This window comes from Grus americana, chromosome 10 (assembly GCF_028858705.1).
Source record: "Grus americana isolate bGruAme1 chromosome 10, bGruAme1.mat, whole genome shotgun sequence".
Classification (NCBI taxonomy): Eukaryota; Metazoa; Chordata; class Aves; order Gruiformes; family Gruidae; genus Grus; species Grus americana.
In genome coordinates, this window is record NC_072861.1 from 22,558,801 (window position 1) to 22,576,327 (window position 17,527).

At 43.5% G+C, this 17,527-nt stretch overlaps 1 protein-coding gene across 2 annotated transcripts in view; it reads left to right on the top strand.

Annotated features, from left to right (window-relative positions):
• Window positions 1-6,709: 6,709 nt before the first annotated feature.
• Window positions 6,710-17,527, top strand: part of MAP2K5 (mitogen-activated protein kinase kinase 5) — a 139,228-nt gene continuing 128,410 nt past the window's right edge. For both annotated transcript variants that reach the window (XM_054836851.1, XM_054836852.1), the window contains exons 1-2: window positions 6,710-6,916; window positions 14,722-14,770. In XM_054836851.1, the coding sequence (XP_054692826.1) occupies window positions 6,782-6,916; window positions 14,722-14,770 (184 nt within the window). In that variant the 5' untranslated portion in view covers window positions 6,710-6,781. The remainder of the gene's footprint in view (window positions 6,917-14,721; window positions 14,771-17,527) is intronic.

The following is a 17,527-nucleotide window of genomic DNA, read 5'->3' on the forward strand; positions in this document are numbered from 1 at the left end:
TCACTTGTGCCAAATGAACAGTACGAATACTGAAAATCTGTAAAACAATAACTACATCCATAACCTCCGCCTTAATTCAAGGCAACCATTTGACAGAAAATGTCGGTCCTCTCTGAACTCTTACAGGAAAGTACACTGGTATTGGCTAATTTACTTACTCAAAGCAGTAATTACCCGTTAACAGAGACAAAGGCTACTCTTTTTTTTCTTTTTTCCAACTTTGTTTTTGAGCTGCTGAGATTAAAGAAGTTGGAGAAGGGATGGGGACCAACGATGTGGAAGTTCTGGAGTTGCTACAGGAAAATGGAGAGGAGGAAACTTTCTCTGACAAATGTACTGAGCAAATGAGAGACTTTAGCAAAAACAGCCTACGTGGAGTAGCAGGGGTGGGGTGGTGTTCAGATGGAGAAGGATGTCTAGAGTGGGACTGAGAATGAGGAAAAAAATGACAGGTTTTAAGAAGTCACTTGCCTCTGCCCGATATTCTTCAACTGTAAGTATTTTCAAATTTATTGATACTCCTTCTGTTACTAATACTTTCTGGAAAAGGAGAACAGGAATCCAGAGTTCATTATTCCAGCACTCAGAAGTGTTACTGCATTTTGTCATGGACAGATTTAAAATTTTTGATGAAAAAGAATTTATTGGAATGATTCTACAGGCGAGAAAAATGAAGTAGAAAAAATGTGAGTTGACTAAATAGTCTCCTTTGAGAATCTAATAGCAGTGAAAAGATCCTTGATGCCTAAATCTCTTTGCAAACTGTAATTATAGATCTCCCTGATGCACGTTATCATTGAATGAAACTTAGGTATTTCTTAATAGTTGAATGCCCTTAGGCCTCTGGTTTAGACCCACTTTGCCTGAAACAAAGATTTTGCTTCATATATTATTTACTTCAGTCATTTAATTTAAATTGGCTTTTGCTGTAACTCCTTAATCATGTTCACTACAGAGAAGTAAGTTAATAATTCTGAGAGTCGTCTTGATTTTATCCCAAAATACACATATTTATGGAAGTAGATGTTATGTTATACTTTCTTGGGCTGTATTGTTCAGTTTAAATGCACCCAAGAAAAAGTGGCAGCTTTGGTACTACAGCAAGGGGAATGTAGAATAAAGCTTGTCACCAATATATTCCAAGTTTATTTAAAAGACTATTTTTTTAATTTTTTTAGAAAATAAGCTGTTATTACTGTGTTTGCATTTAAGTCTTTTAAATAAAGCGTGTATGCAGTAGAACATCAAAATTTGCATTAATGATTGGGACACTTAATGTCAATTACTGACCTTTGTGAATTAGTAAGTGAATAAATGCAGCTGCAATAGAGGGCTAATGTATCACAAAATATGTATTACTCATAGATGAGTGGAGTTTAACCTTAATTATTTATGCTAATGCATCGTAATGTTCTAGTAAACGCACTGTGATATGTTTTTATAAAGTAATGATGTCTGTGTAGCATGAGAGCTTTCTGCAACAGACTGTAAGCGATCATGATTTTGTCTGAGGTCCAGTTATAAATGATCCAGACTATTACAATTTTCAGTGACAAGGTTGTCTTATAGAAACTCCAAATATATATCTCTTCAGCATTTAAAACAAAATGCAGAGGAAGCCACTGAGGTTTGAAATGATGGAATACTCGGTGTTGTAAGTTAGCCAGTGTGGATGCATTACGGTTGCTCTTTGCTTGGTAAGGTAGAATACGTATGGCTTAGAGTGATCTTAATAGCAATTGCATCACTTTAAGCACAGTTTATGAGCCCTGTTCTAGTGCATTATAAAACCAATTTATTACTTTCAGTGATATTAATAATCCTAATAGAATTAAATCGGTAAAACATGATTAAAAGCAATCCTTCAGACAAAAAGTCCGATCAAGGAAATTTTCAAGTTTAAAATGCAAAGTTCCAAATAGACCACTTTTAAAGAACACTTGAAATTTTTGAACAAGATTATAAAATATTACAAAGTCAAACCTATTTTTAGTCTTACAAGAAGAAATGCCATTAGATATGATTGTTATGTGCTTAGTGATTCATGGGCCTGGTTGTATACATGCTTTGTGATATATGAATTATTTAGTGAGAAAAATCACAATAATTTTGTTGTTACTCAAGAATTTATAGGTTGACAGAAAAAACAATTATGCAGCCCCTGAAGCTGGTCTGATGGGGTACAGTAACATCATTAATGATACGCAGCCAGTTTTGCTCAATCCAGCTGGTATAGTTTACGTTGTAATTTTTTCAGTAATTGTGTATCTCATCTAGTCCTTAAAATATACATAAAACATGCTTGTAATCTGCTTTATTTTGAAAGATGTTCATAATTTAAAGCAAGAACTAAGCATTTAATAATTCAGCCTAAACCAAGTTTACTGCTGGCTGGTTTTTTGGTGTTTTTTGTTTGTGGGGTTTTTTTTTCCAGTTCAAGATGAGTTTACGAGGAGAAAGATTGTTAAAAGATCTATTTGAGGCCAGATTCTGCTCCCACTGAATTAAAAGTAAGATCAATTTATTTCCTGGTACTTGGATCACAAACAGTCACTTGCGTCTTACTCCAGAGAGCCTGTGCAAAGTGTTTCTGCCTGTTTGAGCCCGTGCAAAGTGTCTGCAAGGGGTGGTAGGGAGGCGTGGAAGGAAGACAGTTTTCTGCAAGTTTAAATGCAGGTTTTAAGGGACCTTCATCTGTACCTGTATTGATCAAGCTGGTACACTTGGGTGATTTTTTTCCTGGGAGATGCATGTTAGAGAAGAATATGTTTAGAAAGCCTGGATACTGTTGACCTACTTTTTTTCATGAGCCTAAGGGAATTCGGTTTGCTGCACTCACTGGCAATCTGAAGATGTGGGGAGGTAAAAAAGGTGAATTTCACCATGATATTTTATCAACGTAGGAAGTTATGTATTAATTTCTTAAAAAAAAAAAAGACATGAAAATGTATGCTACTAAAGCAATGATCAGGTGCCATTTTCTCTAGGAAATAAAGAGCTTAGCCTTTGTTTTGTATAATACCTACCCAGAAACTGGTACAGGGAAGAAGCAGAGATGATAAATTGAATTTAGTGAACCAAGGACTTGCATTTAGATTCTGCTTCCTCTGAGTCTGTTTTACATACTGTATCTGAATTACATGTAATATAGTACAGTACTGGTAATGCAGTATTCCGGAACATTTTTAGTAGTTAAAATGTTGAGTAACGTTTAGCACACGTAGTTAACAAATGTTACCTATTTAGTCTGTTATGTGGTAAATGCATGCTATTCCTATGTCGGAGCTGGGTAGATTCTAGTGGTAGTGAGGTTAAAATTTCCCAGAGATGCTCAGTGGGAGCTATAATGAAACGCTGGACTTTCTGACTCTGTCCTCAGCCTCATTTCCTTCTGTTCAACAGGCTGAGCACAGGACTAGAGGAAATTCAGTTTGGCTCCTAATACTGGTTGTAGTGCACTTCAACTCCCGATATGGGCCAGTGCAATTGGCATAATTTACCCGCTTTCATTTCCACTGAATATTTACAATGGGCATATTGTAAGGGTTATTACAAAAATAGCAGGTAGCATGTATGTCGAGAAACGCTGTGTAAAGAGGACTATGTAAGTGCCAAGCACTGTTTTTCACCTGTCTTGGCCCGATTCGCTCCTGAGATTGAGCTTGGGCATCCCTCCAACCTCCTAGATACAGGTCCTGGAACTCAGGAATATTCACGGATGGGGCCAGGGGAGTCAGCTCTTTCTTTCCTCCCTCCTCTTTTTATGGAGTTTTGGTACAGGGACTCAAAACTTCATTATACGTCTGTGGGAGTGAAAAAATAGAAAATGACTTGTGTGAGAGAACTTCCTTTGCAGTGGGAATAGAGAGGGAAACAAGTAATAACTTATTTCCTTACTTTTTGAGGGCCTTGCAAATTACCATGATAACCATGTTCCAGGCAATCGGTGGGGGACAGCATTTTTTCCATACCACTCACCGATAATCCTGTGAGATTCCGCAGCATGGCAAATCTAATAATTTTAGTATTCTTCTGCATCAGCATTCTGCTTTTCCTTGAAAACAAACATTTCTTTTCTTTACGTGACCATCTCCAGATCTCTGTCCTCTCTAACCGCAGCGGAAAGCAGCAGAGAGCAGCAGCAGACTGCAATGAGAGTTGTTCTCGCGCTTGTAGCGTAAAACCAGCCTGGAAGTCAGTGGCACTGATGGAGGATATTTCCCCCACAGAAATAAAAATAGAATTTATAGAAGTCACGGGCTTCATGATCCTCCTGTAATTAAAGCACTGATACATTGTTCCTTTGTAGATTTTGAATGTTATTTCATTGAGGATAGACAATAACTTTGGATACGTAATTACAAGTAGGAAATCCAGGCATATTTCTTGCTGACAGCATGTCATCTGGATTTAGTGGAGAAAATCGGACTGCTTAATTATTATTTTTTTTTCTGTGGCTTTCTGGAATTCTCAAACTTCCTGTGTTGGAAACTTCTAAAGAGGAAATTCTTGGGGCAGTCTAATAATGAACTTCAAGAATATTTTATGATACATATTAAAAAATTTGCTACCCAAATTTTCCCCCAATGTTGAAGAAAAATATAAAAATAGATTTTGGTGAAGTTCTGTTCTCATAGCAGAAATTCTGCAGGATGATAAGATAAATTTTAACTATTTGTTTCAAATGCTGGTATAGTTAGAATTTCTTATGAAACATGGGTTTTAAAGAAATATGTAGCAAACTCAGACCTCTATCAAGAAACATATGCTTGATGTGCAGTATTTCTTAAGATATAAAAAAATCCTTGAAGTTTGATTACAGCTGCATCAACACAAATCAGAATGGGGGATTAAGGTTATGATTAGCCCTGGAAAAGCTACATAATATTTATGCAAATTTGGCAAATTGAGTTGGTTTTCCCCATAGTCTTGTAAATGAAAAAGACATTTTAGAAAAATTGCAGTTCTATAGAAATTCTATGATTTTTGTATGCCATTCTTTAACATTTAATAGAAAATTAATCTGATTGAAATGAACCTGAGTGAAAGGTATACAGGGACTGCAGGTAAAAGGTTCATTTGAACAGAAAGACGTCTGTGTGGGCAGCACCAGTCCCTTAGATACTCAGGAGTTGAGGGTCTATTAATTTCTAGTGTAGGAACTAAATTATAAAGTTATTGAACAGAGAGAGAATTTCTCTCTGCTAATGGCCATTGAAAGATCCTTTTTCTTCTAAAGCTGAAACAATGCAGAATTCTAATATGAGGAAGCTTGAAGACGTTTCAGGAATTAAATGTACCTTCCATTTTTCCCCCCCTCTAAATCGATAATATAACTCAAATAGTCTAGTTTGTCATATATGATAACGTGAGAAATTGTGATAAAACGTCCAGATCAATAGCCCACAATTGAGATTAATGCTCTTCTCCCACTAAAAAGAACCGCAAAGTTTAGTGTTGCAGAGCTGTACGGAGCAGAGAGCCTTCCCTCTGACTTCTGTTGGGCAAAAAGCTTTTTTCTTTTGAAAAGCTGCACGCAGCGCATCATGACTTGTGATTGCGGCAGGGAGATGACATAGCTGCTGCGCTCACACGCAGAACCGTGCCTTTCTGCTGCGGGGGAAACTGGACCAAGCTTTTAATGGGGATTTTCTTTTGTCATATGCTTTAAAACAGGCAGTGGTTTGAAATGGGGTATTTTCAGCTGCACCGCTGAACAGGGAACAACTCTTTGATGGAAAGAATTTTACCCAAACGTCAGTGTAGAATATTTAGCTGTGTGTTCTGTAATGTGGAGAAAGAGTGGAGTGTGTGACAGCCGTTGGCAAAACTGGTTAAAGCACGTTAATCCAGATGTTTGGATGTTACAGGAATGAGCAGAGGGGTCCTGAGTGCCCCAAGTTACTCCTGGCGCTGCAGTCGGGGCAGCAAGGTGCTCTTGTGCGTTACATGGAACGTGTGTTTGCACGGGTGCTCTTGTGCGTTACACGGAACGTGTGTTTGCACGGGTGCTCTTGTGCGTTACACGGAACGTGTGTTTGCACGGGTGCTTTTGTGCATTACACGGAATGTGTGTTTGCACGGGTGCTCTTGTGCATTACATGGAATGTGTGTTTGCACGGGTGCTTCTTGTGCATTACACGGGGTATCTATTTGCACAGGTGCTCTTGTGCATTACACGGAATGTGTGTTTGCACAGGTGCTCGTGCGCATTACACGGGGTATCTATTTGCACGGGTGCTCTTGTGCATTACACGGGGTATCTATTTGCACGGGTGCTCTTGTGCATTACACAGAGTATGTGTTTGCACGAGTGCTCTTGTGCATGGAATACCCTGCAGACAAAAGCCCCACGGGTTCCCAAGGAAAAGCTGTCACCGGAGGAGCCCCCAACTCATTAATCTGAATTGAAGACCGGCGGCACTGGGGACTTTCCACACTTTGTAACTACTGCAGGAGCCCAAGCCTGGCTCCGCTCGATTTGCTGTCTGCGCAGTGGTTTTTCTGTTAAAAGTAGAAGGTATAATGGGGCGCGGAAACATTACAATCCGTGCCTCTGCGCTTTCCGGAGCGACTCCTGCTCGCTCCCCGGGGCGGGCTGCCACCTCCTCCCCGCAACATGGCACCGCCTCCGCTCCCCCCTCCCCTTCCTCCTCCCCCCGGCCGCTCCGTTGTGGTTCCGGGGCAGCGAGTCCTTCCTGCGGCGGGGCGGGGCGGCGCAGCCTCGGCCCAGCTCGCAGCACAGCGGCCCGGCGCAGCATGTGAGCCCGGCGGGGCGGGGATGCTCTGGCTGCTCTGCGGCCCCTCCCGCGCCATGGAGAGCCAGGCGCTGGTCATCCGCATCAAGATCCCCGACGGAAGGGCCTTCGACTGGACCGTTCATTCGGCTCCTCAGCTGCTCTTCAGGGACGTGCTGGTGAGTCCCGGCGGAGGCGGCCAGTTCCGGGACGCTGCCACCCCCTCGCCCCCCATCCCGCTGCCCGGCAGGAGACGGGGTGGCCGGGGAGGGGGGGGACGCGGCGCTTCGGCCGGGCAGAGGCTCTGCGGCTCCGTGAGCGCCGACCCGTCACCGCACGGTCACTCGCGTCGGTGTTTTAACGGGAAGGTGGTAGAGGGTGACAGAAATCACGGGCCTGGGGTTCCCCCGCGCTTTAGGGGGAGGGCGGTGCCGGTGCAGGAGTTGGGGGGGGGGTGCTGTGGTGTGCAGAGAAGCGCTTGTTCGCGGTGAGGCGGTCAGGAGGACCCGGGCTGCAGAGCCACGGTCCCAGGTCACCTCAAGGGTTGGTTCCTCCAAGGGCTTGGACGTGCTGTCACGCCAGGCCTGCCCGCATCCCCTGGACCTGCGCGCATCCCCTGGGCCTGCACCCCTCGCATCGCTTCAGGGGGATGTAAAAAGTCGTCATTTGGAGATGGGGGCTTCCCTGGTTCGGGCACGGTAAGGATGCGCTCCGCACGTGGGCCGCAGCTCTACTTGCGTTTGATGGCACTGCCCGTTGCTGAGCTGTGGGCTTGCTGATCCGCTGTGCCCTGATCTGCCCTCACCCCGCCTGCCTGATATTCTCCCCGTCTGCACATCGTGCATACAAGGACCCTCTGTTTACTCGGAAATAGTAGTGGATATTTATCCCACTTACTGTTTCTTCTTAATTGCGTTCTTAGCCCAAAGAAAACTCTCATCCTTGTGTGTGGGTCATACTTATTTTCTTCACGATGCCCTCATCTTTCCTACATAACACACCTCTGCTAGAGACTCTGTGTGCCCCTATTTCTGTAAAGAAAAATCTTCCCATGCCACAGGTCACGTGCATATCTAATTTCTTCTGTTGTTATGAATGTTGGAGAGAGATTCTGCAGTTCTCTTTTAATGTGTTCCGTTTGACTGAGAAGACAGGCGGGGATTAAAAAGTTGATTTGCTGGAAAATGTTCAATGTTGGGCCTCTAGAAGATTGCAGAGGTAATTGGAGCGGATGACAGATCTTCCAGGTTTCACTTTTCTTAACACTTAGCATTATCCAAGACTTTGTATAGATGGAGGAGAGGGAGCAGAACTTTTGACAGATCAGTGAGATTTTTGGGAGGGACAGTTTCCCCTTGGAGATTGCTGTGAGTTTCCAGTCGTTACGCTGCAAGCCGCTCTACCCTTCAAAGGCAAGCAGTGTAAATCTGAGCCAGGTTTACGCCACATTCTGCTTCATGTTTTCCATTTTTTTCCCAAATAAAGTGAGATAATCACTGACGCTTGGACTATCCTTTGGCATTTTAGAATTATTGGAAAATTAGGTTTGGTTGTATTACTTAGAACTAGGGCAATGTTGTCAGGTTGAGGGCATGGCTTTGCAAAACCACTTTACTTTTTACTTGTCATCCTTGTTGCTTCAGCATAAAAGCAGCTGGGGTACCTGGGCCTTAAACTTGACCCGTGTAGTCTCTTTAACAAGTAGGTTGAAAAAAAGGGCTGTTTAAGCGTAAACTGCCTATGCAACAGGAACCAGAGCCTGTGGTTCACTCTGAGCCTGTGGCCCTATGGGGTGCTGGACCTCCAGGAGTCTTGGTCCAGGGTAGCGGTGGGGTGTGGGGACCTGGCTCTAAAGCTGGGGAGGGCTTCGGGCAGCACAGCTGTAACTCAGTGCTCCGACTGTATCTTACGGGTGAGACTCTGCACCTGCGGTTGTAGCTCCTACAGCTGCTCCGTCAGGTCGCAGCGGGGGCCAGCGTATGACTTTTTGCCCTGAAGTTAAAATGGACCTGTGTGTCAGTTGTGATGCAAGAGGCAGTGTGGCTTTTGGAGCCCGATCTTAAATCAGCAGAAGTACAACAGTAGAGCTGTTGAAGTAGCTCCGATGGACTTTACCTGCATTGATTTATTAATTGTATCGGGGCAAAGTACTGAACTCGGGTCCAGTGAGATGCCCGTAACCATGCCCTGCTGCGAACGTGGAGTTTGAGTAATTGCCTCCAGCACGCTGAGAAGAGAGCCTGACAGAGCCCTCAACATCGGAAGTGATCAACGGACAATGTGGGACCTTGAGGAGCACTGAGGTTGTCAACACCTGCAGTAACCTCCAGTCAGGTGGAACTGATGCCTCCTGAGAGCTGTGGCCACTCTTAAGTGTGGAAGAAGTGAATGGGAAAGGGAGGACATCATATCAGACATACCTTCATCTTGGTGCGTCTCAGGTTGGTGAGGCGCCTGTTTTTCAGTGCTGATATGTTTAGGGAGGCAGTTCTGTAGGGATCTGTCATAGAACAGGCGTGATGAATCAAAGCAGGGGGACTGTGATGTGATGGGTCACGCAGAGCGTTCTTCCTGCCACACGGGCAGTGCCTGTGATCAGCAAGTCTCCGGTTTACGTAGGCAAGTCATCCCCACTCAGAGGCCAAGAGCTGCAGGCAGGCTTGGCTAACGGAACGCTCGTCTGGTTCTACATCGCTGTTGAAGTCACTGGGAAAAGAGGAGGCTTCTGATTCTTCCCCCTCTGCACATGGTTTCGATGCTTATCTTAGTTGTTTGCAGCTGTGTAGCAGATCTACAGGACTTTTAAAAATATGTTTTTCCACTTACAAGCAGGTTGAACTTCCTGTTTTGTAGCAGTTTCTCCAGTCAGCAGGTGATTACAAAACGTGCAGGGGTGTATGTTGCTAATTTTCTTACAAAATCCGGGTTTCTGTGGTTATAATTACATTCGGTGATCATTGACGTTCTTCCCAAACTCCTGCGATGTTTGTGTAGGAAGCTCTGTACATCGAGGCAGCCACGAAACTTTTGGTGATGTCCGTTGCCTGTGCCGTAGGCACTTCTACCCCAGCCAGGTGCAGCCGATGCAGCGAGGAGCGTACCCTTCTGCAGGTGTTCCACGTAGCACAGCAGAGCACTATGGAGAACCGCACCAGGTGGGTGGCCACACATGCTGTTCGCTCTTCTCCACGGCGCAGGTTGAGATCACCGCGTTAATGGTGTTCTGGGAAGAAGCAGCTGCTGCAGATCGCCTGTGGTTCTCTTAACCCGGCTCCTCCGCAGACATGGGTCTGTCTCCAGCCATCTGTACGCTGAATTATTTCCACCCACTGGTGGAAGAATATGAATGGTTCCTGGGTTGAAAAGTCCCAGCTCTTTGTCAAGTGAAAGTGGACGGATTTCTGCGTTGGGTCATGTCTGTGTTGGTGATGATAATTTTCAGTTGCCCACTGTCAGGCTGTTGCATTGAGGGTGGTGGTGACAGCGGTACCACCATCCCAACCGAAGCGTTGGGTCACGTATGGGGAGTCAGCAGGTGATGACACGTTTCTTGCCGTCGGTGGAAATCTCAGGTGTGGCGATGACGGGTGTTACGATGGTGTTCAGCTGGGGGTGCAGCCGTGCAGTAGTGCCATTCGATAGCTGTCGTTTTCACATCAAAACCCCTTTCTTGTGGACTGTGCAATGTTAAGGAGGAAGTTTAATAAGGTCTGATCTGTCTCAAGGTCCTCATTTGCCTGACTGCGTTTCAGGAGGTGCCGTCACAGTATGCACGTGTGCTAATTTATCTGGTGACTGCAGAAGGTACGTGAAGGAAGGCTCCGTGCGGTAAAGTGTGGTAGAGCTGGTGCCCCTGTGGCTGGGGGGAGCCCCAAGGGTGGTGAGGGAGGCAGGACCGGGGCCGACCCCGACTTCTGCTGTCCTTCTGCCTTCACGGTAATTTACACTCACCTAGTAGGCAATTACAGAGGGCTTATGTGTTAGAGTATCAATTAAAGATAGTGCGGAGACATTCCCTACAAAGGTAAATTACTGAATAGTAATAATCCAGCCAGATCCCGCCGTTTCCCTTATTGTCCATGTCTCTCTAAATTGCAGGAACACAAAGCACCCCTTTTTTCTCTCAGCTCCTGCTGTTTGGGGCACAACCCAGCTCTGAATAATCCCCGTAGTTTGCCGCATTCCGTGCTGATCTCTGTCTCTGGGTGTTGTCCGGAGCACAGCAGGCTCAGCCCGCTCCGTGTGCCTGCAGCCCGAGTGGTTTGATGGGAAGCACCATCTCGCCTTGAACTGCAGAAGCACGTGTGCTAGCCGCTTCCAGAGACCAGGTGCCTACCTCCAGATCTGTAGCATCGGTGGGAACTGAGGGCTTGGGGCAACCTTGAATTAGCCGTGTAGTAAGGCTGCTCTTCCCCTTAAGGTAGGTCCCGTGTTCTACTTTGCATTAAGAAAGCCCCATAAAATTATCTTTGAGAACAGCAAGATTTCTTTAAACATTATTTTTATTAATTTAGCACCCTGGAAGTGTGAACAGCATTGTGAATACAAATGAGCATAGCCTTGCAGGATTTCAGGCTGACATACGTCTTCCTTTTTCAGAGAAGCAGCTGCGGTGTAGAGTCACCAAATGCCCTGTCTGTAGCTGTAGAGTAACCCGTTGGAGTCTGATAGTGCAACGCCTTACACACAAAATGGCAAATTTCTTAAATTTCAGGTGCTCTAATTCTGTCTCTTGGAGGAGCCTTTGCAGGTGCCAAACTATGTATTCAAACTGGAAGACCTGGTACCTGCAGGTTGGTGCTGGTGGTTGGCCTTGGCTCAACGGGATGGTGCTTGACCCATGGAAGCAGCACCGCTTGTATGCTTTAGGTTCGGCTTTTTCTTGATTACTTTCCTAAACTGGGTGCTAAGAGCTGTTCTTCATAATGTCAGTTTAAATACGTTCTGTCTACATCAGCTTTGCAGACCTGTAAGTTACCGCTAAACAGATTTATTTTAAAGGCGCTACTAAATGAATTACAATAAGCTTATTTTTTTTTTCATCAGGTTGTCTAGATTCGTTTGCCCTAGCTGTCACTGGAGTATTTAAGCACTTGGTGTTAATTCAGGATAACTTCATGATGTCATACTGAGATAAACCACGTTTTACCTGAAATGGGAGCGAGGGCTGTGGTTTCAATATCGACGCTGTTGTTTAAAGCAGTGCTTTCACATTTTCTGCTTTCTCACCCGAGAGATAAGTGCTCCGCAGCACTTCTAGAGAGCAAATCTGATGGCGTTCTTGTTTCAGCTGCTGTTCCTGATTTTTCTCTTCATTGATAGAGGCTTTTCAGTTTCATAAGACAAAGTAGAAGCCATCATGTATGTGAGCCCCCTTGAACAATGTCTACAAGTCGTAGTATATTACTGCTTGTGATCTCTGTTGTGATAGTAGAAAACCATCACGCGTAATCTGTTGAAATTTAGAGTAATCCTTTAAGCTTGGGTCACTGAGAGGTCTGCGTGGAAATCTTATGTAGCTGATGAAAACACGGTGGTAACAAGAGAGTAATGGTGTGATTTCCCTCCTTCCCACCCCCTGCAAGGCTGGTTTTTCTCAGGTGCATCTATTAAATAGAAATACTGAAAGTTGACTAGAACAAAGGGGGGTTTTTTTGTGGCCATTGGCAGGGTTTTCTTTTTAACTATTTATACCATAACTCTTGTCTCACACGGAAAACAGTTCTTAAATTCATGTACGTGGTTGTTAACTCATTTCAAAGAATCCAAATATATAGAAAAAATTATTCTGAATAGGAAAAACAAAAAATAGACAAGAATTTACCATCTCTGTTTCAATGCTATCGCAACTTTGGGAGTCTTAGAGCTTTCCTAGCAGACATTTGGGGCCGTCGGAGCTGTCTCTGAGTGGCGTGCTCACACAGCTCTTAAATACAGTTTGTAAATACTCCGGAACTGGGGTCCTTTGCTGCTAACAATTTTTAAATCCGTTTAGCGGAAGCATCTGTGTGCCTGCATAAGAACGTTTTGCAAGTGGCTTAAATCTAACACAATTAAAGTGTGTTTGCTGAGGAATTTTCAATGTTTAACTAAATGGATTTAGAAATAATTAGTTAACAGCACAGTCTTCTGCTGAGGCAAGACTTTAATTTCTTGTTAGGAGCAGAGGGTACAGCTTGGCTGGCTTTTGACAGAGCTGTCAAACCCTGTAGAAGTATTTAAATGGAAGAATTTTTGTTAACATGTCAATATTTGGGGTGTTTTTGTTTAGTTCATTGTTTGGTTGGGGGTTTTTTTTCCCTTTTTTGGCTCCACAAGTTTACAATCTACATCATTGGGTAAGCTGTATTGCACATCTTTTGTCTTTTTGTATACAATTAATAGTTTAAATTAGGTACTATTGAGTTATTTTAGGATCTAAAATGAAAAGACAACATGAGAAAGTTTTAGAAATATTATGTCCTTCAGTTAGCTCTGTGGAAATCTTTGGGTTGCTTTTGCTGCCTTCTCGTTGTATTAATTGTGTCTTTTTGACATCGCACAGAATGTTTAATTGCCTGTTTTTTAGACTAAATGAAAAAATAGAGAAAACAAAAGTGACAGGGCAGTGATCACTAAAGCTTTGATACGGGGCGGGGGGTGCTTAGCACCCCAAGATGCTCGCGGAGTACGTGCTTTAATAAATACTGTTGTTCATTAATTTCTAATCACTTTGTGACACTGTCAGTGGAGAGATTGTCTGACACGAGAAATCAGGCAGCAGGAAGGAAAAAACCATGCTGTGCGTTGATGCCGTGCCCTGACGTGACATATTGCAGCCTCGCGAAGGCTGACAACATACACTGGGAGCCCGGAACGACTTTAGCCTGAGCGGATGCTTTTTGCTGAATTTTCAGAAAATGCTGTATGTAAAGGCTTTGGAAAAAGAAAAAAAAAAAAAAGCTTTCCTCCTCTCGGTTTAGTTGTGTAGGAAAGGTTTGTATTGGCATAAAAATGCTGGTTCGGATCAGAGGCGTGTGACACTGGGAAATGTTCGGGGTGTTTTGTGGTGGGTTTGTGTGTGTGCAGCTCGTGCCTCCCTTGAGACAGGGATTGCACGGCATCGTCACGCCGCCGAGGCTGGAGGTTCCTCCTGGCTTAGTCCTTCCACTTCTTCAGGTGTTTGAACCTTATTTCCTTCAGAGCAGTCAATGTATTTGAAACTATCTCCCAAGTTTTGAAGAAGTTTAAATTCCAATTAAGAATGACAAAGTGCCTTCCAAACTTTCCGGCTTGCGTGGCGTGGAGAGCATCTTGAGACGCAGCGTCGCTTTGCGAGGCAGCAGCAGGCAGCTCGGCACAGCTGCCGGGGTCCTGCCGCTTTCCCGGGTAGTTTTGAAGCGAAAGCAACAAAAATTTGTTCAGTCTCACAGCTCCTCTTTTAATTCACGATGGCAGCCCTAAAATTCATCCGGAGCTGTTTGTTCCTGAGCTGCGGGCAGGATGGGAGCCGTGGGATGAGGTTACCTCGCGGTGGGAGGGAGGACCAGGGCGTTTGTTCGGAGGTGATGAGGAGGAGTCAGGGTGATGCAAGCAGGAGGACCGAGAGAGAAAACGTGCTTTCTCGTCTAAAAAAAACCCCATTCATAAACTTCTGTTTTTATGACTTACCTCAATGAGTTAAATGTACGCTTTTCTATAACCTACAGACAAAATCGATTCTTTAAACAGCAAGAACAGACAGCGCTGACTTGTTTGCAATTATGATTTGAGTTATTTAAAAAGAAATCAGTTTTTTCCTCAAGGTAACGTGGAGAGGAAGGGGGAGAGCGCTGTGATTTATACTGATTTCTGTTGTGCTCTAAAAAGTTTGTAATTTTGGGGCAGTGGTGAGGAGCAGGACTTTGTCTCCTGCCTGCAACTGGGGAGTAATTAAGATGATTTACTCTAAATCATCTCGGGCATTTCCCATTTGATATACAGCTAATTCTTCTTTACATTTTAGGATGTCATCGGTCAAGTTTTGCCAGATGCAACGACAACAGCGTTTGAGTGTAAGTATGACTTGTATAAACTGTCTCCTTTGTCACATTATAGGGCTGTCATTTTTTAAATAAATAATGTTTACGTTCGTTATATGTTACAGTTAAATATTTATGCATTAATGCAAGTTTAATGATGATTCTGAACGAAGCAATATTTTATTATTTAATCACATCTTGAATGAGCATATTTCTACAATATAGCTTTAATTACCAGCATGACCTTACCATGCTCTTACTCCCCCCTGCAATTATATTGCTCAAATTAAATGAAAAGTATAAAGTACCTGTAGGTCTAAGTTTAAAATTTTAATCCTCCATTGGAAGAAACCGAAAGAGCAGCAGCTCTCTTACAGAAATATGGTACAGCATACAGATTTTTGTACAAAATATAGCAGCGTTAGAAATTAATGCTTCCTTTCACTGGAACGAACGTCTGGGTTTTGCTAGAAGGGCTGCTGTGGGTTTTGGTTCTTCTTTTTGCCTTCTGCTGGGCAGCTCCTGGAGGAGGTGTGGGAGCTGCAGGAAGATGCTACCTGCTTAGATTTGGGCAGTGGTAATAGCTGCTAAAGGGTCGTGTGGGGCCGGGTGAGAAGCTGGGAAAAATAACTTCTGCGTAGGGTGTGAGCAAGCTGTACGCTGGGGTTGTCCGTAATGGCGCTTGCACCTCGTGAAGATGGTTGTATTATGATTTTTTGCTGAGTTAGGAAAGCTCTCGGTGATTGTTAGCGCAGATTTGGAACTGTATCTGCTAATATCTAGTTCAGCTCTCTTCTTTAAAGCCTGTTTATTTTTATTTCTGGAGGGATTCCTGGGGGGTTGTCCTATCCGGAGAGCAATAAGCTGCAAAGGGGAGTCAAACATCGGTGTCGTAGGGGATAAGATAGCAAGCTAGAGTTTTCTTCCAGGTGGAGAGGGCTCCTGCTATTCCCTTTTAATGTTTATTTTATTTTTTTCTGTGTAACTCTGTGTTTTCCTTTGATAGAGATGAAATAGCAAGAAGGAGCCGGAGGGGATTAGAAGCATTATATGAGCGAGGTAGTGATGCTGAAGGCGAGAGAGCAGATATGACGAGATAAGGCCTTGTGTTCTTATTAGCACTTCTCGCCTTTTTTAGAGCTTTATGGATAATCTTCATGCAGATAATCAAAGGAAACATTGTTTTATGGTCCTTCAGGTACTATTTAGTGCTTTCCATTTTTCTTTTCATGTGTTTGTGTTTTCCCTTCCTAAAACGCCAGAACCCTATGAACGGAGGATATGAGTGTTATTTCTCTGTACCCTTGACATTTCTCCTGCCCTGCTTTTTAAAACAAGACTTTCTAAAGAGACCAGGCTCCAGACCTTGGCATTTATTTTTTTTTTATGATTTGTTAATTTTTTTTTTTTACATACCTCCCACATCACACATTAGCTTTGTTTGAACTTCATGCACCAGTAGCAGTCGCTGCAATCAGGGCAGTAGCCCATATTAATGGTACCATGTGTAGAACTTTCCTGGAAATACTTATTTTGTTGTGTCTTCTAACATCTGCTTCTGTGCTTTCGGTTCATGTCTCTAGTCTGTCATTTACATCTGCACAAAACCATTTCCCCTGCCATTTAACTGGCATCTAAAATATGTTATGTATATTGATGCTTGATTTTTCTGGTTACTTTTTCCATGTCAACTGCCTAGATTTTACCAGCTTAAGCGTCGTTCTCACCTGCTTCATTGCTTCTTCGGATGTAGATAATTGCCATCCAGCGCAGGTTCCGCTTCTGTTTGCTCAGTTATCGTTACCTACAGTGTACCATCCATCGCGGCTCCTTCCTGGGGCTGCACTTCTCCTACCGTTGGACCTTTATGTGGGTTTCACCATTGTATTACACATTGCTACAAATAAAATCACTAACAACATATGGCCTGTTATGATCCTTTTATCCAAACTCTGCCATTTTGTATATTTGTGACACGCTGCAGATTTTGCGAAGATTGCTTCATAATATTTGTTTACCATCTGCTGCACTCTATTTGGTATCTTGCAAGGATTTCTTCCTCCATTTTAAGTGACATTAGCAAAATCCAGCCAGTACATAGGATTTTTTTTGGTTCTACTTTTGCTTCCTTAATGTGCTGGAAAATCATATTGCTGCGCTCTAGGCAAGTAGAGAAGCCTGGAAATCTTTCTGAACCCATGTGTCGTATCTAGGTAGTTTTTGGGCTGTGCCCACTTAGATGTCGTGGTAGGATGGCAAAGGATCTCTGTGCAGATATGAGACTTTTTTTTTTCTGGTTTTGGTCTCTACAAGCATTGCCTGGCTATTTTAGGTTTGGCTTTTTCAATGCCATGTAACGCTTTCTGCCTTTTCATCAACATATTTCTAATTTATTCTCTTTGTACCACGATCAGGAATTTTGCAGTTCTGAGAACTTCGGAGTTAATTTCTCATCACTTGAAATGAATAATGTGTGATTTTTATAAACGCTTTGCAAACGGGCTCTAAGAGTTTTCCACTTTTTTCTTCTTTTTTCTTTTTTTTTTTTGGTGGTTCCCAGCTCAGGTTGTTCCCTTAAGCCAGGCCTGTTTAACGACTTTTATCTCCATATATTCACATCTCTCTGCCATATATTTCCCCTCTTCTGCATTTTACTCCGATCCCTTCTTGTTGATGCCTGGCATTCGTTGTGTCCACTGTTCCAACAGCTGCTTCTTCAGCCTTTCTTATTACCCACCGCAACTGGGACTTGGGTTTTGGCCAGGTAGCAGTTTTTAGGCAGAAAGGAGA